The sequence below is a fragment of the Corapipo altera genome, unplaced genomic scaffold (assembly GCF_003945725.1).
Source record: "Corapipo altera isolate COAL_440 unplaced genomic scaffold, ASM394572v1 0, whole genome shotgun sequence".
NCBI classification, from domain to species: domain Eukaryota; kingdom Metazoa; phylum Chordata; class Aves; order Passeriformes; family Pipridae; genus Corapipo; species Corapipo altera.
Window position 1 is genome coordinate 4,238,692 of NW_020884872.1, and position 25,509 is coordinate 4,264,200.

The 25,509-nt window shown below is 40.8% G+C and overlaps 1 protein-coding gene across 1 annotated transcript in view; it reads left to right on the top strand.

Moving 5' to 3' along the window:
• ABCG1 (ATP binding cassette subfamily G member 1) overlaps nt 1-25,509 on the top strand; it is a 51,212-nt gene that overhangs the window by 14,004 nt on the left and 11,699 nt on the right. Inside the window, exons 2-9 of the mRNA XM_027638905.1 lie at nt 16,572-16,689; nt 17,428-17,560; nt 18,980-19,030; nt 21,517-21,662; nt 22,331-22,454; nt 23,531-23,645; nt 24,316-24,464; nt 24,647-24,748. Coding sequence (XP_027494706.1) covers nt 16,572-16,689; nt 17,428-17,560; nt 18,980-19,030; nt 21,517-21,662; nt 22,331-22,454; nt 23,531-23,645; nt 24,316-24,464; nt 24,647-24,748 — 938 coding nt within the window. The remainder of the gene's footprint in view (nt 1-16,571; nt 16,690-17,427; nt 17,561-18,979; nt 19,031-21,516; nt 21,663-22,330; nt 22,455-23,530; nt 23,646-24,315; nt 24,465-24,646; nt 24,749-25,509) is intronic.

Here is a 25,509-nt window from a genome sequence, read left to right on the forward strand (position 1 = left end):
GCAGTTGCATGTTCTCCTTGCATGCATTGCCTTCGGAGACTTCTGCCCCCCAAACCACTGACTCGCGGACGAGCTCCGTGGGTGACCCTTGTCTTTGTGGTCCCTGCGCTGCCTAGGCACAGCCAGAACTCTGTGCTCTGCTGGAATTCAGTGAGGAGACAGGCTGCTGGTTTCACATCATCCATGCTATTTCCACTAGACCAGGTCCCATTCCTGGGCTTTATGTACATTGGGACCCATGCCCGATTGTCTCATGTTGGTTCTGCATCAGTTCCTAAATGACCTTCTGGTTTAGGTTCATCACACATCCCTCTGGAACACCATGCCTTGTGCAGTTTCCCCAAGCATTATTCTGACATAGCAGATGGTGGGATATTTGTAGGCAAAGCCAAATTATAAATTTGATTATGTTTTGAATATACCACTCTATGTGAAACTAATCCTGGTGTGATCTTTGCTGACATATGAGGATCTTGAGAGCACTACTTTGGATTCCTCTAGGAAGTGCAGCAAACCCTTTAATTGTGTAAGGACAATTTATCATCAGCAAACAAATGGAGAGTGTGGGAGAGAAGAAGAGAGTAGATCAGATTCTGCCCCTACTCCAAGATCTTGATCTTAATAGTTCATGTCAATAGACTAAGAACATGGGGCCAGGGCATGTGGAAGCTATTGTGCTAACAGTAATATCAGCTGTAAATATGAAAGAACTCTTCCAAATATCACAAATGCAGAAGTAGAAACTCTTCTGTTGAGGGCAGATAGCCGGGTTTAAAAAAAGTTTGTTGTGTTTCACTCAGGTCTTCATTGGAAATGGAGTGGTGACTCAGCTCTACCATGTACATACAGAAATTTAAAAATACAGCAATATTTTGAAAACATTGTGATCTGGTAAGGGAGCAATGTTCTGTACTTGTGCCATTACCCAGATTGTTGCAGCCCCTGTCAGCATAAGGTAATCTCACCTGTTGGCACAAGGACAGAAAAGGCACAGGTGGTGCATTCATCGCTTGCACATGATGATCAAAAGCATTTAGGTAGCACTGAAATGAAAACTAGCAATATTAGAGGTGCTTATTTTTCCATTTGCACACAGGCTACAGCTGTCATTACTTTCCCCTCTTCTGTCACATCCACTTAGAAAAAATTGCTTGAAAACTTCGGACTTGCACATCACCCGTATGGCACTGAACATGCTGCCCCTAGAACTGTCTGTGGCCTGGCAGACCACAATGGCTTTATCACTGTGTGTAATGGAGCTGCTCAACTCACAATGAGATTTTAAATTAAGGTCTATCAGGTGTTTTCAAAAACATGGATTGCATTAGTGGTTGTACCTAGTAGATAGCACACCACGTGTTCCCTTGGGTGTTTCATGGTAGTGAGAAACAGGCTTGACAGAGTAACAGAAGTTGGGTTGGAAGGGATCTTAAAGATCATCTCATTCAACCCCCCCCCCTGACATGGGCAGGGACACCTTCCAGTAGGCCAGTGTCCAACCTGGCCTTGGACGCTTCCAGGGATGGGGCAGCCTCAACTTCTCTGAGCAACCTGTGCCAGGGCCTCACCACCCTCAGAGTAATGACTTTCTTCCTAATATCTGATCTAACTCTACTCTATTTCAGTTTGAAGCCCCTCCCAGCTTTTGGCACACCCCAGCCTACTTCATAAGAAGAAAGCCTTGACTTTTTGCAAGCACTGCCCAGGCAACAACAGCCAAAACACACCATGTTGTGTTATCAATGCTGTCACAGCTCCAAAGCAGCACCGTGGGGGCTGCTCTGCAGAAAATTAACTCTGTCCCAGCCAGGCCCAGTAGAACAGCTCACATTAAATGTTTGCATTGTAGATGTTTGCAGCAAAACCTCATATTGAAATTTTGAGTTCCTGCTATATCAGTATTCTGATGTGGAAGGTTTCCATCTTCCAGTCTTTGAATCCTTGCAATACTGCCTTGTCTACGTTGTCATGAATCCCTGCTTTTGATCCCTGAGCCTGTGTCAGCTGCTGAAATAGCACAAGCCTGTGCTGCTGTATATTGATTTTAGTGGTGCCATGTTTCTTGACAGGAGCCGAGTCTGGAGAGGGCCTGTGATTTTTAGGATCAAAGCATGTGTTTTGAGGTGACAGGGATATTTTTCTAACTGTGTCTCTTCATTATCACATTTAAAGTGACAGTATTTGTGAGGAAAACCATGTAAACACTCTGGACTCTTTGTCTCCTTTTTCTCTCCTGTGTGTACTGGTGTGTTCATAGGCAGCAGAGATAAATGACTTACAGAAGTATGTTAAGTATAGGTGGTCCACTGATATAAAATCATATAGTAAGGGAATAAAGAAATGTCAAGTGACAAGTCAAATTTAATTTTCTGGTAATGTTTCCAACCAACATTTTTTTGGAAATGTCGTTGTCAGTTTAGCTGGTGGCCAGGAAAAAATGGAAACGTGTTGTCCTGGCTTTGGAAAAAAAAAAAGTATTTTGGAATATGGTTTATAGAGGCATCTAATTAGAAAGATGTGAGATGACCAACAGTTTTTATGTGAGTTTCTTTTATAATGATATACATGGGCCTTCGGGCCATTGACATAGCTCATCTCTTTTGATGGACTTCCAATTTGTGGAGGAAGCAGCTGCTTTTACTACCAAATTTTTCCTGTCTAATTAGACCAGTTGGATCAGCCAGCTTAAGTCAGTCCATAGTTTGCCCATTGCCTCTTACTGAACAGCTGAATACCCTAATTGTAAAGAAGGACAGAAAGTGTCAAAGGAAGTTACAGTTGTTACTGGGAAATGAACCAATGCAGAGAATAAAAGTATGAGGGAGAGGGCTGCTAACACAAAGGACCTCCTGACGAGCCTATAGTGAAAGTCCCTCTGGAAATTTTCAATATCCTCTTTTGGTTCGAAAATGACAGTGCATCAGAGTAGAAACATGTTGTTTCTTCACTGTATATTTTCTCTGACTGCATTTTCATGGAGGTTTGTTGGGTCGAGGACTCTGTAGTTAGGAAGACAGAAAATCCAGTCGAGTGGATGTGACCAGATCTCTTGAAACTGTAAGAGACCCAAGTTGGAGTTCTTGATCTGACTCAAGGACTTAGGCTTGGTTCACCCTTGCCTCAGTGAGTTCCACTGGGCTCTGGAGTGGCTTGTTTCTGGTTTGCCAAGAACACAACCAAGCAAAAAATCTGCCACCAAACCTCAAAGCTGAATTTCCTTTCTGCCTCAGAATACGAATAAAATGGAAATCTGAGGTGAAAATCATGCTTTTGTGAAACGAGTTCCCGCTTCCCAACTTGCTTCACTAATAATTCTGTAGATAATTTAGAAAAGACGGGATTTCCAAAATGCTGAATGATTCTGATGTCTTATTTTAGCATGTCCTGAAGTTATGAATAAAAGTTCATTAGGCTTTTTTAAAAAAAAACCCACTTCAGATAATTTTAATTGGACGTTTGACTTTTTTTTGGTATGTGAAGTAAAATTTAATCAGTTTGTTGATACCTGCACTGCAATCTCAATGCATCTGAAAAAATGTTTGGTTTTTTTTTTCCCATTTTGTGTGTAAAATGTTGAGTTTTTCTCTTGAAAATTCTCATCTTTACATGGGACATATTACTGATGAAGCATTCAGTTGCTCAGGATGCATGGTTAGCAGGAAAACTCTAGCTTTGTTCATGCTGCTCTATAAGCTTCAACTAATCCATAACATAAAATGTAGGTCAGCTGGAGCTTTTAAAAACAGATGGAAATTTAGTAGTTTGCAGTAGTCCAGTGGATATATGTCCCAGTAAGACTGCCAACTTCTCCAGTCCCAAACTGTGAAAAAAGCAGAAATCAGCTCGTTCTACCTCATTTCCATTCCAGAAGCAGCAATGCCCTTTGCAGTGGGCTTTGTTTGTAACATATTCAACACTGACATGCCACAGAAGATGATAATTAGTTCAGTGGTGTTTAGAGGATTTTATATTTAGTTTGCTGACAATGAAAAGTGTTTTAATTTGGGCAACTTAATAGCGTAAATATTCTAGAAGAGAGACAAAACCACAGTTGTTCTAAGTAAAATGCAAGAACTGGAGGTAATCCAGGGTTTATTTCGGCACAAGCTTCAGGTTTTCCTATAATTTTACATTCAGGCTCATAAGTTGTATCCGTTACTAGATCAGTGCTAAAATAAAGTAAATATATTATCCTGTGTTTTTGTTTCATTGAAGTGTTGAGGAGAAATGATCAGAATCAGTTCGGCTGTTTCTGAAAATAGAAGTCTCCCAGGACATGTGCTCCAGCTGTCCATATGGCCACAGGGATGTCCTGCTGCCATAGGAGCTTCTTCAGCCTCAGCAGTTCTCCCAAACACAGCTCCTGTTCTCACTCACTGAGCTCTTCCAGGCTGGAAGGCTGATCACGGAATTTTCTATCCCTGTCTCTGCTCCTGGGTGTATATAGTAGGACTAAAGACTCAGTGTGTGAGTTTAACATTTGCTTTTTTAAAACACCTCTGGTATTTGCCTCTGAGTGCGTTCCAAAAGGTCCTCCTGGCTCCAAGCGTTCCTCGGCCTGCCTGTGGGAGAGAATGGGGATGGGAGCAGTGGGAATGTGAGGGGATGGAAGTGTATCTTGCAATTGGCAGAGAGGAATTGGTTCGAGAGTGTGAGAAGAGGCAGGAGAAGGATGTGCAGGAGTTGTTTAGAGGGTCAGATGGCCGAGGTGCTCAGCAGGTGCCTGTTCTTCAGAGAAAGTTCCTGCACCAGACTGTCATCACTACTGCAGTTGAATAAGACTGATGTGAAAAAATGGTATTTGTTTGGAGTCAGATGCGATATTTTGAGTCATCAAAGCTGACTTGTGAACTGTGGTGGTTTTTTAAATTTCAGACACTGTGGCAGGTTTTTAAATTGCAGCGACCACAACTGAAAACATTTTTCAAAAATCCAAGAAATGCATCTCTTCATGTCTGTAAGGGCTAGGGGCACAGAGTGTTGTCTTGTGAGCGTGTGAGTCATCACAGAAGTCTGTTTCAGACAACAACTTTTGTTTCAAACACTCTGGGAAAACGTGTGGTTTTTTCCCTATGCAGTTTACAGGAGACATTTCATCACATTCCAGTTTAACCTAGACTTTGTGATGAACGTGTACACAGAAGTATGAGGGAAAGCTTTTCGTTACACACCATTTGGACTAGATATTGCCATGAAGCCCAGCTTGGAGGAAAGAGATGCAAAATAACTTCAGCTGCTTCTGCTGTAACTCTAGAAAGCCCCAGGGCTTCTTCTCTAGCCCTTACACAGGTGGGTAGGAGAAGAGAGCCAAAGTTTTACTTCTACTTTTTTCCCTCCTTGCTTTGGGTACACGTGGGTGGAGATAAGTTGGAAGGAGGAAGGGAGAGGACTCTGAACATCAACAGAGGAGACTCAGTAGTGTTCTCTGAGGGAGGAAGGTTTTCTGTCTCCCTTGTTGCAGAGTGACCCAGCTGGATCCACACTTGGAAATAAAGGCAGATGGGGCAGTTCAGTTCACAACAGCTGCTGGGCTATTTTGGAGTATCTCCTACTTGAAGATTTTTTTTTTTTTTTCCAAAAGGAAGGGATGCTGGGAAGGGTTCTGGCTTTATTTGTTTGTAAGACTGTGAATAATACTATTTGTACTTGGAGGTATGAAGGTACTTATGAGAAATTGCTTTCTGCCCGGCTGTCACACGTAAACAGCTTTCATCTCAAAATGTGTGTATCAGGCTCGTGACTTCAGTTTGTCATTCGAGGAAATGTGTCAGCCTTTCATTTCAGATTGTGTTGGCTTTTCTTTTGTCAGGAAAGACCTTTCTCGCGCGCTTAAGTAACAGAAACAAAGGCAATTAAAAAAAAAGGCAGCGAAAAGCAATTATCAAACAAGGATTAGGCTATGGATATTGCTTTGAGAAGACATTTCCACTAGATTCATAAGAAAGATGAAGCTGTGCGTCATTCATACTTTTTTTCTCCCCCTCTTTCATATTTCCTAAGGGTTGAAGATAAATTAGGGTAGCTATTTTCTGTGCAGGCGAAGTACAAGCTATGCCCCAGATCTCCAAATGCTTCAACATGTAAATACTGCTTCTGAAGCCATCAGGTCTTGCTGCAAGTAGAGATTTATTTGCATTCATGTTTGAAGGTTACTCTCGTTCATTGACCTATTTAATTGTCATTCTCTCTCCTCAGTTGCAGGCATATGGCTTCATGTGCATGTGTAGGGAGAGAGGAACAGCTTTAACTCTCTCAGGCAGAAACATTCAACAGAAAAAACGACAAGAACTGAATCTTGTTGTAGATGTATCTGATAACAACAACAACAACAACAACAATAATAATAATAGATAGGACCCATATATAAGTATAAGCATCCTGTAAACCTCAGCAGAAGGCTGTAACTGTGCTCTAGGACCAGATAAAGGGATACAGAAAGGGTGAATCCGAGGAAAGGCTCAAAGCAGCTGTCCTAGTGGAACTATTATCAGCCAATATGAGATATTTCTGTAACAAGAAGGGTGTCTGGTAGTTACTTGGCCTCTTACTGGGTCAGGTTGCATATGCAGGTTACTTAAGGGCCTCAGCTCTGCCTGGTTATAGCTGTAAAGAGCATAGAATTAAAGGGCACTGGCACAAACCCATCCATCTCACATCGTGGTGGGGAGGTGTAATCAGTAGTTGCAGGGTCAGGAATTTTGCCCACAGTGCTGCTGACACCTGTTCTGCTCCTCTGTACTCTTGGAGGAACATGCTTCAAGAAAGCATGTAAACTGTCCAGAACAGAAGAAGCACTTCAGTTTCCTGTCACTTGGAGGTCTGGGTTCTCTGTACATAAACCCCATCTTTTTTTGTAGAGAAACATTGCCTGGCCAGCAGTGCAATCCAGCCAGACAAGGGGAGTGGGGGTTTATAGTCCAGTAAACCTTCAAACTAAAAATTAGGAGGTGGCAGAGCTTGCAGCCCAACAGAGTGTCAGATCTAATTAGTTATTCTGAAGAGGAGCAGTATTCAGATACTAAAATAATGTGATGAGCAGCCTGGATAATAGAGAAAGAGCATGGTGCACACAACTCTTCAGATTTTCAAAGGAGTAAAAGCTTTACTTAGTCAGGGCTTTTTTTTGTTTGACTGCACAGTGTGAACTGTCAGATCCAGTGTCTTGCATAAGTTTAATATCTAGTCCAGGGATCTGAGAGAACAATTAAAGGGACTTTTCAGATTCTTTATAATCTGCAGTTTGGTTTAAGATTCTCCCTCTACTAGAACTCGGTTTTATTGTCTGGATTGCCATCTTCTCATCGTTCTCTGTTATTATACAACATGGCCCAGAGTAACCAGAGATTTTGTGTCATAAATCTTGTCTTGGGGGCTCATGATCTCCCTTTAGGCTCCACTTTACTGTGTGGCCACAGAAGGAAAGCTGACATGTTTAACACACAGGGAAGTGCACTGATAGAAGTCAAATCTGAAGGCACCCATGCAAACAAAATTCAAAAACTGCTTTAAAATTAGTTCTTATACATTTAGCTTTCCATTAACATCTATCTTCCAAAGCATGTTTAGATTTTTCAGTCTTTAAAGTGTTTTGCTTAAGTTTGAACCCAGTGCTACCAATACAGTGCTGTGTGCTTGAGCTAGTAGATTACTTGAAGAAAAAAATTGCAGTTTTGAACTGTCCCCAGTTACCAGAGTGCAAAGCAAGTGCTAACCACTAAAGACAGAGTGAAAACACAGTGTCTGAGAGGTTTGTGCATCCTAGGAAGCATCTAAATATGTGAAGTGTCAATCCAACTTGGAGACTTGGACTGTGCAATTGGTGTGTTTAACTGCTGAAATTGAGGGACCACAATCAAAATTGACATTTAAAACCACAGAAAATGTCTTGATATTAATTTTATTTGTGACTGATACTAAAACCAGCTGTAATTTCCGTGGCAATAGATGAGATTTCTCACAGCATTTAGAGGCTTGGCATCTCTTCCAAGCTAATTGTCCTAAACTTCCCACTATAATTAAGAGAAAGAGGCCCTTCCAGAGGGTTATTTATCCCTTCCCAGAACAGGAATGCAAAACAGGTAGAATTAATTACCTGTGAGGTGTGCTGGTTTCTATCTATTGATATTTTGCGGGTCCTAAAAATGAATTTAGGTTAAGCATCAGACATTTAGATGTGTAAAATTAGGTAGATTGAATGCTACAAGGCTCGCTGTGAGCATGGGCTAAGCTCTCCATCTGAGTTACGACTAATCTGTCCCATGATCACTAAGTGGGAAATCGGCTGTGGATCAAGAGCAATATGTTTAAGAAGGCCTGGCTGTGGGCTATATTAAGAAATGCAGTTTAGTCCACTACAAAGAAAGAGCTTTGCTGCCCACAGGAGAATTTCTTTTCTTTTTTTTTTCCTTTTTTTTTTTTTTTTTTTTTTTTTAAGGCTTGAAAGACTTATTATTTTAGGTTGAGAGGAATGAATTCCTCATTTCTGAGCTGGAAAGGACTTTGAGGCAGAGGAATTTGATTTGGTTACTTCAAGCACTCACTTAGCTTTTCTGCCCTTTCTGTCCTGATGTTTTGGTGCCTGGCAAGTTGTTTTATAGACATTTACATAACGAAGGTCGTCTCTCTGAGGCAAGGTACAAGAACACATTACAATTGTAAATTCCCTTAATTGTCCTAAAGCAGGGCTCAGAGCTTAGACAATGGAAAATCCTATTGTTCTATGTCCCTGAGAGACGTGTGAACAGAATTGAAATATATGGATGGGTTGATTCTAAAACTGGAATGGAAAAATGATTCATAAAAAGGTTTTTTCACTTGTGATACACAATGGATGGTGGGAGTCATGAACCAAAGATGTGTGAGTTTATGTATAGGTTTTATTTGGTAGACAGTTACCTTAAACATGTTTATTCCTTCTAGTGTGACTTTGCCCCCTAAGGCTTTATAAGGGTACAGTTCAGGCCAATATACAATTAAGAAGGTTCTTGTTATTAAAGCAATATATTTTTTTTTCACTCTGTTTGTCAGGAAAGCTATTTCTGTCCCCTACATTTTCTGGAAGTTAAAAAGTGCCTTTTTTTTCTTCCCAAATATCAGTACCTGTAATTCACTTTAACTTAAACTCATTTGAACTCAGTGGGGAGCTTGGGAAAGAAATGTCCATTTAAATAATCCCCATCAAGAGGGTTTTTTAAAATCAAATTATTTAAATAATCATCGACTGATACAGATAATCCCTCTCAACTGAGAATTTACAAACTTAAACATTAACAAACACTGTTGGTACCACTGAGAGAGAGAAAAGCATTCTGTGCTCCCACTAGTGAGTGGGGAACATGGTGTCCTGGCTGGTTAATAGCAGGATTAGAAATACATGGCAAACATCTCCCTGACTATATGCCAGGTTAGGGAAACACCCTGCCTTTGTACTAGCAGTGATTTAGGTGAAAAGCCTCATGTTACTTCATCTGATCATTGGAAAGTGATTTAACTTTTGTTTTATACTAAAATGAAGCGATAAAGCAGTCCAGTTTGGAATGAAATGGTTTGAATGGCCCAGCATGAATTGTAATGAGTAAAGGGGTAATTTAATTTAAGTCCTGTTTGTGTTTCAGAATGGAAAAGGTAGCTTGGGAGAGTGATTCCTGAGTGGCACAAACTGCTGGAAGGGCCCCAGCTGCTGAAAGGACGGTCCCACCACCCCTGTTCCACCCAGGACTTGCCCTGGCAGACAGGGACAGTCCTGCAGGCAGAGCAGCTGGAAACAAACCCACTTTACTCTTAATTTCCCAGGGAAAATTTCCGGGTAGATGGGCTTGGTTGTTCCTCACTTCTGTAGGTGCACTTAAAAGCAAACTCAGGGAAGGTGTTCTGGGGGGAGAGGGCAGAACAACATCATCTTCTAGTGGTGTAAACTGCTTCTGAAACTGCATGTTCCAGATATCCCAGACCCACAAAGTGGGCCAGTGCTTTGCAATGGCTGCTGGTCACTCCACACATGCCCTGGAACACGTATGGCTACATCATGTTTACTGGCACAAACTGGATGTGTGTGACTGCTGAGTTGTCAAATGGAACTGTAAACCACCAGCAGCTAGTTCACATGTGCAGTTGCATTATGTGCAAAGAAGAGGAAGCTGCACCTCTTTTCAAGTGCAGACAGACGATGTAGTCGTGACTGTGCACTCTGAAAGTGGCACAGCAAATGCAGGGTGTGTTCTGTCCCTGCCCTCAGCGGTCTGCAGTGCCAGCCTGCTGCTCTGCTGCATGTGCAGACCTTGCTTCTGGGGTTACTCACTGAGTGCAGGGGGGAACAGGGGGAGTAAAGCATGAGGGGAACAAGAGAGACTCGGTGGGATGGCAATATGGGGTAACTTTCTTCAGGGACTCCACATAAATCTCTCTACTGCCACTGCTTGCTTACCGCTGTCCCACAGAGTTAAAATCAGATGAAGCATATTGGTGTAGTCTCTGCTGGTAAACACGTGGATGCTTTGCTGTGAGAGTGGCTTCTCAGGAGTGAGAAAAGGGCTGAGATGCAGAAAGTGAATAATAGGTTGAGAAGGAGCAGATGAGAGAATTTTTTGTTGGCATATTTACACCTCAGTGTGCGGAAAACGATGATGTAAAAACGATAAAAATGTTTCCTAGTTAATGTTTTATTACATCTCCAAATGTTTCCCGTGCAAATCTGGCCTCGAGCTGTTATCTGTGTGTGTGTGTGTTTCTCGTCTTGTGCAGGGTTTCTGCCAGTGTTCCCCAACCGTTCAGTTTTCTGATATAAATCTAAAGAGTCTACAAATTAAATGTCTGCCACGTAACACGAGGATGGTTTTCCACATCTGGATGGACTTCTGCAAGCTCTTTCTCTAATCCATAAGTTACTAAATTGCCCTTTAATATCATATTTGGCTGAGCTAGCCTGTTTTTTCCCTCACTTGTGCAGCTGTAGACCAGTACCTGATCCAGAGAATGGCCTGGAGCAATCGGGGTGTGACTGACGTGGATCTCAGGGGCAGCAGCGAAGTTGTGACTTTTCTAGGAGCATTTTTGTATAATGGGAGGATTCCCCACTCCTTCCTCAAGGGGAAAGATGTAGGTGTGACTTCTCAATTCTGCTTTCCCTTATTCAGGTTTTGCAGAGGAGAATTCCCTGGACTTTGGTATAGTTTTGTTGGTTTTTTTTTGATTGAAACAAGAGGAAATGAGATGAGGGTTAAGCCCAAAAATTTTAGAATAGGAAAGACAATGGAGTTTCTGTAATGGAACAGTGTCGATATACAGCATGAAGAAATTGCTGCACTTTCTTGTAATGATTTAAGAAACAGTTTGACTGATGATACTGTAAGAGAACAAACTTGTGTATTGAAACTTAAACTGCTGTTTAAAAAGTGTGTTGTTTGTTGAAGGTATTGAAGTGAGGCAGGTTAGTAATATAGTACTTGCCGGGGGTGTCTTCTGTATTTCCAGCTGGGTATTTCACATCCTATGTAAAAAAGCATCACAAAAAGACAAGGAAATATAGTCCTTTTGTGATTATTTTTTTTTTTTAATAAAGAAATGCTGTGTTTTTACCTGGCAGGGAGTCTGGAAAGAGCAGGTTATGACGTCTCTGGTTTTGATTTTTAAGTGCCAAATGCTGATTTCTTTGTGGCTCAGTTTTCAGTTGTCTATAGTTTTGCCAAACTTGGACTTTTTGAGTTGAAATTTCCTATGTTACCTTTTGCTATAGTAAATTTTTTGAGAAGCCTTTGAGCTGTTTCAAGCCAGTGGCACTTGCAGGGCAACAGCGGTGATTTCCTGCCTTCAGAAGAGCTTGTGATGAAAGAGAAGCAGTTCAAATACATTGGGAAGGGCAAATACTGCTCTAATTGCAGCAAGCAGGGAAAGCCTGCTGTGCTCACCTGGGACCTGAGATGGGCCCTTGGTGCCTACTGATGGATGCAGAATTAGGCTACAAAGCCTAGAAACATCTAGGAGTTAGTGTGACATTTCTCTGAGTAACAAATGAGTATGTTGCTGGCAATGAAATGCAAATGAATGAAGCACTTCAGTCAAAAACCTAGAGACAGTGTTTACCTGAGGAAATTCACTGTCAGGTAGGAGTGAGTTTTGGTTATGTTTTTGTTGGTGCTGACTCATACACATTCTGAAGCATATGCTCCTACCCTGAGGATGAGGAGGGGGTGGCTTGCTTGATTCTTTCCAGATTGATCATAGTATCTGTGAGAATGGGAAAATCAGATCTCCCCATAAATCTTGGTAAAATCCACGAGGTAGCAAATAAAACCATCAACACGCTTCTCTGTTACTGAATCAATTAGCAAAAGTTTTGTAGACCTGAGCAATGGGAGCACCTTCATCAGAGAAACGAGGTCACCCTCTGCTCATTGAAGAAGGGGCTGCTGTGGGTTCTGTGGTGCTGCCAGGCAGGGAGGGAAACACACCTCCTGAATGGGGGGGGTCTGATCAGGCCAGTCAGGTGTTTCTGGCTGAGAATATGATCTAATATCACAGTGCCTCACATTGCCTTCATGGGAAATCCTAACATGAGAAAAAACCCACACATTTTGCTTCTCAGGAGAAGCAAAACCTTGAACTCTGGAATGCAGTGTGTGGTGAAATTAAGACCAAAAAATTTTGCATCACTCGAATTTTCTGTTTAGGGTTTGATTTCTTACTTTTGTATTCAATTTTTAGTGGGTTGGACCGAGAAAGTTTCAGAGTACTTGCTCTGATTGGTGATGGTGTGTTAATGTCCTGTTAACAAATCTGTATTTTAAGCAGTTCTTGAAAACTTGTATTTGGATTCCCAAGGCGTATCAGCCCCTAAATATATTTTTAATGGTGATGTCACAATAACTTCAGGAAAGGGGCATTGGAAAACTGAGAGATTCAGTTTTCCATTGGAAATCAAAACAGTTTTAAGAGAAATAACTGAAAGTCAAGATGCTAAACTTGCTCCAAAGGGAAACAGCTGCTGTGGTGCTGGAACTGAATGACCTGTAAGGTGCTTCCACTTTGGGGTGAGTTGGCTTTGAGGTTCAGCCTTTCACTAAACTCTGTGTTACTTAAACTCCTTCCTGAATGGATCGTGAACTAAGGAAAACGAGGTGGTCCGGAATCAAAGGTAGTCAGAAATTCCTAATATATGGCAGATGGACATGAAACAGTCCCTGTACTGTAAGAATGCAATCCCCTTCAAATGCATAATCTGTTTCTCGTGAAAGACATGTGGCCTGATATAGAAGTTTTAGGTCAACTGATTCTGTTAAAGATTAGCCTCGATATTCTGAAAGAGAAGACTGTAGTTACTTAGGGACTTTAATTCCTTATAAAGGATTATACTGGGCACCACACTACTGCCACAGTGTCAAACCTTTCTGTGGGTTTGCTAAATTAACCTTTGTAATAGAAAAGCTTTTTATGCACTTCCAGTCAAAAGAAGAGATGGGTTTGAGTTTGTAGCAACCTAAAATGCCAATGATTGGGATCCTAATCTAAAATTCATAGGGTTTTTTTTTCCCATTTCTTCTTAAAGTATGTTTCTCTACTGTATTGCAAATGACTTGCAGAGAATTTTAGGAAGAATTTCCTCACAGAAAGGACTGTCAGGCATAGGAATGGGCTACCCTGGGGGGTGGTGGAGTCATCATCCATGGAGGTGTTCAAGGGATGTGGCACTTAGTGCCCTGGTCTAGTTGACAGGGTGGTGATCAGTCAAAGCTTGGACTTGATGATCCTGGAGTTCAGTTTCAACCCGATTCTGAGGTTCTGTGATGTGTTCTGCTCTGACTTAACGTTGTGTGCAGGATTCTTAAAATGGAAACCTGCATCAGAGGGGCAGAAACAAGAGCAGGTCATGAGGGGGAAGATACTTCAGTTAAAGGTAAACTGATCATCATTTGTGAGATTATGTTTGGAAACATGAGTTTAATATATGTGATGTTAAATCTCACAGTCATATGTAGTGAGAGGAAAGGTTTCAGTTTTAGGTAATGCTATATATATTACTACACATTTTCAGACAATGAGTGTGTTTTTTAGGTGGCACCTTCCTCATTTATGGCAGTACATGTTTTTATCCTCCCTGTTAAGTTTGTGCAATATTTACTGTCCTGATCTTGAAACTCATGGTGAGCTGACTACTACAGAACTCTGACAAGAACCCTTTCCCCTGGAAATATGGGTCAGAACAAGCCCATGCAATAGAAATTGTTGTAGTGAAGTTGCCATGTGATGTTCTGTCATGTTAAACAGCTTTGCAGGGCAGACAGGGAATAGAGACAGACACCTAACCCATGCACTGCATGTGGGACCTGGTGAAAGAAATCCTGTGTCGGTGAAAGCTCAAGACAAGGCACCTTGGCCAGCTTGTGACCAGTGTGAGAAACTTTCCCAGCTGCACACAACCTATGTGCATGATGGGTGGGTGCATAATACAAGTAATTGGAGGTACAGTCTAATGTTTGAGTCCTTTGCAGGTTTAATAATAGGCTTGGGAGGGAGCTGGTTCTATGTAACAAGAGGGATAGAATGAAGGGCTTTCTCCCTCTAGATCCTATTTATTAAATATTGTCATGCCTGAAAGGCCTGGCCTGTCCTTGCACTTGTCCTTCAGATGCTGATTTGGATGGTGACATTGGTGTGAAGGACAAGCCTGTTGGCCTTGCCAGGGTGCCATGAATTTCTCTCTTTGAAATAGCTGTTCCTTTTGATAGACTGTCCTTGCTTTTGTTGTTAGAACTTGTGCCATGAACAGGCAACATGAGTGCACTGCTATTTTCATACCCGTCCTACCTTGTAGCTTCCAAACAAGTTGTTTTCTTGGGGTCCGGGACAGGATTTGTAGTGAAAAATTACTGACCTGTTTTAAAAAAGGCACTCAAGAAAATGGCTATTTTGAGAAATTTAGTCAGTTATATTTTCTAAGACATTTACCATGAAAACAGTAGGATCAGATATTTCTAGATAGCTTCTGTGGCTCCTGTTTCCCCACTGGGCTGGGGGATGCTCAAGGAAGGGCATTTGCTGTGGATTTGGGAGACCCCATGGCAGCATGACAATGTTTTTAGTGCAAAATTTGCTCTCTGTGGCATGGAAGGAGTACGAGCTGAGGCTAGAGAAAAGAAGAATATTTGAAGAGAATGCTATGTGGACATGAAAGGAAAACAAATCATGGAATTAGGAGGAAAGATAAACCAGAAGAAGATAATCCACCATTCTTTTTTCTAGGAGCTTGCAGACAATGAATTTTTTTTTTTTTTACAGCATTTCAATGTTCCAGCTACAACCTGTGCCAGAGATAATCAAAGGACTGGGATAGTTTACATGTGAAATATAAATTTTGCCTGCATATGCACCAGTGTGGCAAAATGTATTGTCAAATCCTAACACTGCATGTAAATGGATTTTCCACCCTTCTGTTTCGGTTTTAATTTAACTACAGGAACATTTTCAGCATTGGAGGTTGTTTTTTGACACCTTACTTAACTTTTTTCTTTTATTATTAAAAGTTTTCACTAAAAGCACTTGTATTTAAAATGAAGTAAGCAAGCAAAAAAAAAATAAAAGGGGAAGAGTTCCTGAAAAAATTAAATGCTGGTCAGGGCCCTCTCCACCCTCCCCACAGAGTTCTTATGCCTTAACATGGGAATCATACAGGGCAAGGTGGATGCAACTGGTCCAAGTCTGGAATTCTCACTGGAGCCCAGTTTGCCTACACCTAGAGCAACACGGAGTTTAGGCTTTAAATAAAGATTTATTGACAAAGGTAATTCACTCAGGGATAAGTTGAAGGAGGTGTTATCCTAGAACATCTTTGCCGGAGGATGTAATTATCATGGCATGACGTTCTGGAGTGGATTAATTTAAATGAGAAAAAACCTGCATGTTCTTAATCCAGAGTAAATATTTCCCTAGGAGTTGTTTTTACAGAGTTTACTGTGGTCAGTCTCCCTGTCTAGACAAGCTTTTGGAGTTCTTAGGATAAGAGAGTCCTTGTGGTAAGATATTGAAGCAGGTTTGTGTGTCTCCTTTTGCTGCATTTCTTGTCATACCTCTTTTAGTTGGGAAAGAACAAAGGCAAAGGGCTTTGCCTTTGAGGTCTTGGCTATTGCTCTCTCTAAGAAGTTGTTGTTTTGGTGAAGAATCTTGGCACTGAAGCTGCAGTGGTTGCAGGGTAGTCTGCTCCAAGGCTCTGGAGTTATGTTAGCTTTGGAATATTAGATATTTTCACAGCATTCTAGTAAAATATTGTGAGAAAGCACTTAGAAAATGGCAGCAAGTTTTCATAGCCCTTTTTGAAAGTCTTCCTGGAGTGAACCAAGAGCCTGTGATCCTGTAATCCCACCATACTACCTGTGTTGCTGGAGGAGTCTGCTGCTCCCACTCATAATTTGGCTTTTGATAGATATTTTTGACAGTTCTTGCAGTGTGCTGATCTCAGGCATCAACCTCTCAGCAGGTGCCTGCTAATGCCTGTTTGTCACCAGCATTCAGTGGAAATGAACTTTCATTGCTCCTCAGACGTCATTGTTAAGGGTTCAGTGAACTTTTCTTTCTTCTTCCAGGTTATAAGACCCTTTTGAAAGGAATTTCAGGGAAGTTCAGCAGTGGAGAACTTGTTGCAATTATGGGTCCTTCAGGAGCTGGGAAGTCAACACTTATGAACATTCTGGCAGGATACAGGTGGGTAACATTGAAAATCCCAAGTTCAGATAAGCAGAGGAAATATTGCCCCAGTGTTTGTAGAAAATAGGTATTTCACAGATTTTGAATTAGATTCTTACTGCTTGTATTGTTTCTGTTTATCCCATTCTGTTCCCTTGAGAATTTATCTCTTAACAAGTGAGATCCAAAAATAAGAAGCAATTTAAAATCCAAAATACACACACACACACACACAAAAAAAAAATCTCCTTTTTGGCTGTGTAACAAATCTGACTCAGTGTCTTATGTTTGTGGTGGTTTTTAAATCACATTTTATAAACACTTGAAGAAATTACTCTCTTTAGTCACCACTTCATAGTGTTGATGTCTTCTTGACCAAACTGCAATGACTGAAGTGATTCACCCTCCTGAATCCCCTCCTGTATGGCCAAACGCGAAGTGTCTCTGTGTTGTTGTCATTTGGGGCATAAGGAACAGGATAGAGAAACCTAAAACCCCCCTATTTTTAATGTTTTGATATTTTTTTAGGCACTGATATAGGATAGCACACATTTTGTACTAACCTTGAGTAAAATTTTCAGCAGCATTGCAAGAAGCCTTGTATGAAAGAGAGCACAATCGTGAAATGATTTCTAGCCACTGCATCGGTTTTATTCCATGGTGGCAATAATTAGCTAAGACTTCCACACACTGAGGCCTCTGGCAGCACAAGGGAAGGCAGGATTCACCTCTGGTTATTTTCTTGGTTGGTTTCAGAGAGACAGGAATGAAAGGAGAAATCCTCATCAATGGGCAGCCCCGGGACCTGCGCTCTTTCCGCAAAGTCTCCTGCTACATCATGCAGGATGACATGCTCCTTCCTCACCTGACTGTCCAGGAAGCTATGATGGTGAGCTTTTTTTCTTGTTCTAATTTGTCTGAGCGGGAGAAAATGGAAAAAAAAAGTCTCTGTGTATTGTGCACGTGTTCTCACTCCTGGCAATGCCACAGCCCATCGTCTGTGTTTGATCCCGCTCGGTGAAAGTGCTTGGACTTTAGTGTTGCCTTGAATTCTGCTTCAGGCTCATTCTTCTAAGGGTGGTGTGAGCTTTTTTAGCTTTGTAATTTTCGATTTGTGACCAGCATTGTGATTTAGAAGAAGATCTGAGGCTCTTCTCAGACCTCCTAGAGAATGGAACCCGAAATTCTTCACAAATGCATCTTTTTAGGGACAATCTGTTCTTACCTGATGAGTAACCTTGTCTCTCCCTTTCTCCCCATCTTCCATGTTCTGACTGCTAATTGTTATTTTACTTCAGCATGGTCTCTCTGTGCTTTCTACTCTTTTGTACCTTTTCTTTAATAAAGGCATTGTATAAAATCTTTTTCATTTCTTCATGGGAAAACAACAGGAACAGAATAATTCCAAGATGTACAGGCAACATAAATTCTTCTTACTGTTTTTCATGGCATCAAGAAGTTTGCAAATTGCCAACTTGACCAGTTAGTCTAGAATTGCCTGTTACTCAGCCTGAGAAATGAGCCAGTTTTTCTCAGACGTTGTTAGCAATACAAGGCTAAGGATGCTCACACTGTATGCTGGCATCAATTCACAAATTTTAAGGCCAGAAAAAAAATCACTGTAGTTTTTTTTTTAGCTAATTTTTCTACAAAAGTTCTTTTCTGTGATGAAGTTTTTCTTCTCTTTTGTTTACTTGAGCATTGTAGTCAGAATCCCACAGGACCACTTTCGTAGAATTGGGCCCAGGTTATACTTGCTGTCTAAATTAATCTATCAAGGCTCTGACAAAAATAATTACCTAGCAGTTTAATTGCTTTTAATAAAGGTTAATCATGATGTTTTGCAGAGCTGCCTCTCAGGACAGCAAATGACATCTTTCACAAGATTATTTATTTCTGTTCTTGTTTGTTTGCATCCTGGAGAATGGCAGAGTTCAGTTATCCTTGTGATATGGATGAAGCACAAATAAACTGTTTTTTTCCGGTGTTGCCTGAGAATTTACTGGCTGTGCAAAAAACATGACTCTTTCATCTTCCTCTCAAGCTCTTTGACTTTCAGAGTGGCCTTTCTTTCTAATATGTTTTTTGTCAGATGCTCCAGTGATTGATTCAGTCAAATTACACTCAGTTAGTGCACAGGCATATGTGATGTTTGTGATTTGAACATTACAGTTCAGCTTCAGGTTTGCTGACTGGGTTTAAAGAAGTTGAGTTAGACATTGGGATATTGAGCCTGAGACATCTGCTGTAACTGGTGGTTGTGCTTCAGACCGGTTCAAAATCCAATTGCATTGTTTTTGCATTCCAGGTATCTGCTCATCTGAAACTTCAAGAGAAAGATGAAGGGAGGAGAGAAATGGTATGTACACTGTCCATCAAACTTAGAATTTTTGAGGGATGCCAGAGCCATGAAGTGAGCTCTGTAAAGCAGACATTTTTATCTGACATAGAATTGCATTGGATTTGTGATGACAGAATAAATCACAGCCTCAAAGTTGACAGGTGTCATTAGGAGGGAATATTAGCTGCAGTCTCCATGAAAGTTGCTTTCAGTGTGAGACTGGAAAATTGTAGAAGATTTACTGAAATAAATGTACAGGTTTTGTAGGATTCTTTCTAATGTACCTTAGCACCTTAAGTTCTCTTATGTGTGTGTCTGAGGGCTCAGGCATCTCATGCGTGGTGAGATACATCAGTCACGTGTGGCAATGGTGAGTGTAGCCCTTAATTTTTCCAAGGACTGACAAAAAGCTCAGCAGTTCTTGTAACTGCTGCAGAAATCTCTGTGCTCATGGTTGAAGGAGCAGATCTTTATGGCTGTGCTGGTGGGCATGTTGTTGCACGGGGCAAGTTAATGCAGTTGCAGCTAATGTATTTTGAAGCTGTGTTGGGTGACTGCGGGTTGGACAAGCAGAAAACCAGGGTAAAACATGCACACGTATTTCCTAAACCATGTGAATGAGTTGCACATTTGCTGCACTGCCCTGCTTCTGCCTGCTGCTGACACAGGACTTTCCTGAGCGGGAGAGGAGTCCTGGTGTGTTTTTGCCCATGGAGACCTGTAACCCAGCTGGACCTGCACTAGGAAGTGTGCTCCTCTCAACCATCCATGGGGAAAAGTGCACACTTTTCCTGAAATGTGAAAACTGTGTCAGCTTCCTAGGTAGAGCAGCTATTTTTGTGGCTGTCCTCTGTCTGTATTTATTTCCAAATTGGAGCAATTGACATTTCTCCAGACTCAGAGAATCCTTGAAAATCAGAAAGAGCTCCACAGAGGGAAACCTAACAGGAATCTTGATAGCTCAAGATTGATTGGATTCTGTCAAATACTTTTTTTTTTTTTAAATAAGCTGGACACAGATTTTTTTATTGGGAAAAATTGTTCAGAAACAACTGTTGATTTTATTTGTACTTTGAAAGTCTTAAGTCATTTACACTTTAGTAAGTTAGGCCAGGCAAGTTAATTCACTTCTTTACACTGTCACTGTAATTGCAAAGAACTCTGTGAGTAAAAAAACTGTGCTGTATGTGTTTATTCAACACATGTTAGAAGGACATTTTCTGGTTAGTGTTACTGGCTGAGCTGGACTAGATAATTCATTTTATTGTTGTAAATTTTAGTGTAAATATTTATCATAGATGAACATTATGAATTTTATACACTTGTGCTAGCAGGATTACTTGTTTAAAACAGGGACAAGTGAAAAATCCTCCAGTGAACCATAGTTTATGTTTCTAGTTTATGCTTGTGCTGTCCATGTCCTGTGGCATCTTTCCTAGAGATAAAGGGAATGAGGTAGTTGGGATCTCCTCTCTGAGAACAAGAGTTAGTGGGCTGTGTTGTTTTTTCACTCTCTCTCACTGAGAGAGGTAACTCCTGGAAACTGAAATCAGGACAAGCAAAGACCATTTTTTAACATGTCAGCCACCCTTTCTGGTAAACTCCCCCCATCCAAGCAATTATCACTTTCAAAATGATGGGCTCCTTTTCCTACACTTAAGTGAAATGTTAAATGCCCGGTTTTGCTTCCTACCTTTGAAGTGGTTCACTTTTTTGATTGTATGAGCAGTGTACCTTGGATTCACTCATTTTTTATGTCCATGCTTTTACTGCTGCCAGAGAGCTGCTTTTCTTATATTGCTCTGCCAGGCCAGATCTACAGTCACTGAAATAGAAAAATTCACAGTGTCTGGGATTGTTCTCCTTTTCCTCCAAAGACCCTGGGACAGGCTGTGCCCTTCCTGGGACTGTGCCTTGAGGAAATCCTGAACATCTGAGAGTACCTGTGACAACTGAATCGACTCCAGGGAGCATGAAAACACTTAAAATCAATGGCTGCACTTCAAAGAGTAGACTGTGAAGAAAAGAACAGATTAGATAAAGCAGGTCATTCCTCTATAGAAACCACTGACTTTTGTTATGCAGTTCTCCAGTCCCTGGTAGATACAACCCAGAAGTTCTGTTGAAAGAAACTTCTTGGTCTCTCTGTGTAATAACCCCTCACATGCTGCACAGCTCTTTTGATGTCAGTGCCATATCCATATATATACAGCAGTAGGAGAACTGATTTCCACTCCATTTTCACAGGCAAGGCTTCTCTACTGAGTAGTGAGGTCATGTAGGACAAACAGGTAGAATTTGGGTCGAAATAGTAAATGATAGATTCGTTAAGCTCCACTGAAACTAATAAATGCTACATTAGATGGGAAAAGGCTTCGGTGCATGGATGATGAAACAAAGTTATGAGCTAGATTACAATCTGCATGAAGATCAGTAAAGAGGCTCTTTTTTTTTTTTTTTTTTTTTTTTTGTGCTAACAACTTGCAATGTTTTGTTTCCTGCAGGTAAAGGAAATACTGACAGCCCTCGGTTTGCTGACCTGTGCCAACACCAGGACTGGGAGCCTTTCTGGAGGCCAGAGAAAGCGTCTTGCCATTGCTCTGGAGCTGGTGAACAACCCCCCTGTCATGTTTTTTGATGAACCAACCAGGTACTTCAAGGCCAGAAATTAAAAGAAAGACAAATACTGGTTTATACAGCAGAACAGCCCTACAGAAAAGCTATTCACCTCTAAGTCCTTGGAAAAGGCTCATTTTGTGTTGCCTGTAAGCACTGAGTAAGGCCACAAGAAATAATTTGATTTGGGTACTTAGTGCCTTGGGTCACTGCTGTAACTGCCAGACCATGGGACTATAAATAATATTTAAAGGAGACACAAGCTGAAGCAGAAAGGGAGAGAGGAAAATGTTTTCAGATTGTGGCATGGATTTTTTTTTCAAGCAAAGGTAGCTTGAATATAAACATTTTAAAATGTGACTCTTGGTAATGAATGTGATCAGACTTTGAGGAGGCTGGGAAAGCTATAAATATGTATCTATTCATTAAAGTTGGGAGAATTTAAATCTGCAGTCTTAAAATGTAAGAAGTCCCTTAAGGCAGCTTTGAGAATACTCTGTTTTTCATTCTCAGGCATGCTTCCAACTTAATTAAAAGACTGATGGAGAAATACAAGCATAAGGTTGGCATATGATAAAATTAAACTGCTACAGAGAAAATTTGTGAAAGGATAATAAAGAGAGGCCAAGCAGCAAATCCACATGCTGGTTTTGAGTGTTGCCTATGGACCTGTGGATAACAAACTTCTTTCTTTTTGTTCAGTGGCTTGGACAGTGCATCATGTTTTCAGGTTGTCTCTCTGATGAAGGCTTTAGCCCAGGGTGGCAGGTCCATCATCTGCACCATTCACCAGCCCAGTGCAAAACTGTTTGAGCTGTTTGATCAGGTATTATTCTCAAACTTCCTCTCTATGCATGGTTTAGGTAAATTATACTTTCAAGGCTACACTCTTTAAGTGAAAACGTGAATAATTTTGGTCTTTGGCAACAAATCAAATGAAGAAATTAAATAAGAGCAAAATATATTTTTTGGATATGTTTTTTTTCCTTCCTGTCTGCCTGTTTCCATTATTTGCATGTAATATTTTTAGAGAATCTGTTTGGTATGTTTGTGAAATCATGATTATTGTGCTTGTGATTATCATGCCTTCACTCACCACTGCTCTTGTGCAGAGGGCTGTCAGTAAATTGGAATAATATAAAAGCAGGAAAAGTTTAATGTCAATGTCTGCAATGTCATTGGTAGATATTCTCATCCTTGATACATGGGTGTAGATTCAGAAGAGTTTATTCACATGAAATGATAATAAGTGAAATTAGGTCAGTTGGAGAACTTTTCTCCAACTTAACAATGGGATGTGGACCATGTGTGTTTAGACTAGATATAAATTTACTTTAGTCTTGTTAGGAGATTTAGATTAGACCCCTGAGAGGTGAGAGAAAACCTACTACCCCACAGGTGAAGAAGCTCTTGCAGATTGCCAGTCTGCCAGGGAGGTTTATTTAAAGCCAATAGTATGGCTAAAAGTAAGACTAATCAAGCTGTTTCCCATTGCTGTGCTGTCCCACCTCTCTTTCCATTACTGCATTCACCAGCCTCATCTCCCAGCCCAAAATATCCATAATTAAATGGAAATTAAATGGCTTGACTCTACAGTTTCTTGCCTATTTTCAGCATATGTCTGAGGCTGGAATTAGTGTGTTTCTATATTAATGTGCTTTAAGTCCTGGAGGGAATGTTTGCAGAACTCAAACCTTAAGCATTTAATTTTCCACTAGTTATAATTTCATACAGAAATTAGTTTCAAGTGGTGACAAATCTTCCCAAGGTGTTCTTCCCCCACGGACAAGAAGACATCATTAGGTTCATGGATTGGTGTCATAGAGGTAGCAGGTTCAAATATTTTGATACTATTTCACGTTTTTATTTCTTCCTTTTCTTTTTCTTTGCCTTGTTTTCCAGCTCTATGTTTTAAGTCAAGGTCAATGCATTTACCGTGGGAAGGTAACAAACCTAGTCCCTTACTTGAGAGATTTGGGTTTGAATTGCCCAACCTACCACAATCCAGCAGATTTTGGTAAGGACAATTTGAATAGTTCATTTAAATTAGTTTGTGTTAGATTAGTACCTTCAGGGTAATGGGGACCATGGTGTGTGGTACACTTTTGTGTGTATATTCTTATGTGCATGTGTACATATATGTACCAAAATTCAAAATAAAATTATTCAGATTTTTTTCCTAAGTTATTTGAATGCCATCTAGTGGTGCAATTTAGTGAATATTTCTCTCTGGTGGAAGTCCAGGTTCAGGAGATGAAAGATAAAGCATATTCTTTAGTGTTTCATAGTAATTAGTGGCTTTTTAAAGTGGCTCCAGTATTCTGTTGTTCTTAATCTTGAACAATCCCACTGTGGTATTGTAGAGTTCATAACACTGAGAGTTTTACTCAGTGTTGTTTCTTAATTCCAAAGAAGCAGTAAGGACCACGAAAATAGACTTTTGTAATTTTTCTTATTACCAGGACTATCCTCTAAAATGGCTCATTTAACTTCCAGGATGAAGAGACCTCTCTGAAGATTTATAGAAAGATGATTTAAATGTCGTGTGTATACGTGGGAATTTGCACGTGGCGTTTTAGGGCCTGCTCTAGACCAAACTTCTGTTTCTGTCAGTGCTGCAGAATCAATAACAAAGCTTGTAGCTTGTCAGTAGTGCAAACCAGCAACTTAAGCTCTGTTTCTTGTAGTTATGGAAGTGGCATCTGGCGAGTACGGGGACCAGAACAGCCGGCTGGTCAGGGCCGTGCGGGAGAGGATTTGTGACACCGACTACAAGAGGGATGTGGGTGGTGAGAATGAGCTGAACCCCTTCCTCTGGCACCGGCCTTCTGAGGAGGTATTTTGTGCATCACAACTACTGGACATGGCTTGAGGCTGGAGGGGAAGGAAGGGAGTTTTAAACCTTGGCCAGCGGAGGTTTCTGGGCACGTTCAGCTGTGGTGCGAGTGGGGTTTTGTGAATGAGAACTAAGCAAGGTACTGCAAAGAAAGAAGTTTATCCTGTGATGTGTTCCTGCAGGATTCCTCCTCCACAGAAGGCTGCCACAGCTTCTCTGCCAGCTGCCTAACCCAGTTCTGCATCCTCTTCAAAAGAACTTTTCTCACCATCATGAGGGATTCGGTAAGACTGCCTTTATAATAATGTGTGTAGCCAAAAGGTCTATTCAGTTGGGTGTGAGATACTGTAATACTCCTTAAAGGTCATGTCCAACAGCCCATCCATGAAGATTATCACAGAATTTCAAAGGAAAGAGACTGATCTTTCACTCTTGCTGTTAACTGTACCATTTTCATTGTGAACAACAGCTTTCTTCACAGCACTCAGAAGCACCTGGCCTAAAAACCTGAAGCTTAAATCCCTTTTGTGCTGGCAGGTTCCTTATACAGTTATTAATCCTACTGAAAAGTGAATGAGAGGTTGTACTAGTGTGTCAAAGAATTAGGTTTTCCAGAAAATTCAGGATGACAGAAATAATAACTTTCAGTGTGATGTAAAGAGTTAATACTTGTAGTCTATTCTTGGAAACAGACAATTGGGAGATAAAAATTTTGCTTCTCTGAAAAGGGAACATTTCTGTTTTCATACATTTAATATCAAGATGAACTAAGTGTCATAATGAAATTCTTCATTCCCAAGGAAAAAAAAGAAGCATATCTTCCACCTTTTTTCTTAAAATAAACAACATCCATCAAAATCCCAAGCCCTGCAGTGTTCGTATCTGTTCAGTAAATGTTTTGGGTGCCTGGTTGTTTTGCCAGCACATTTCTTTGTCATAACTTGTTCTCTCTCACAGTTTTACACTTATATTTGCAATTTACTTTGCATTTGTCAACAAGGATTCATTAAGTTAATGAATTAAGATCATGGGAAACTGTAACTTA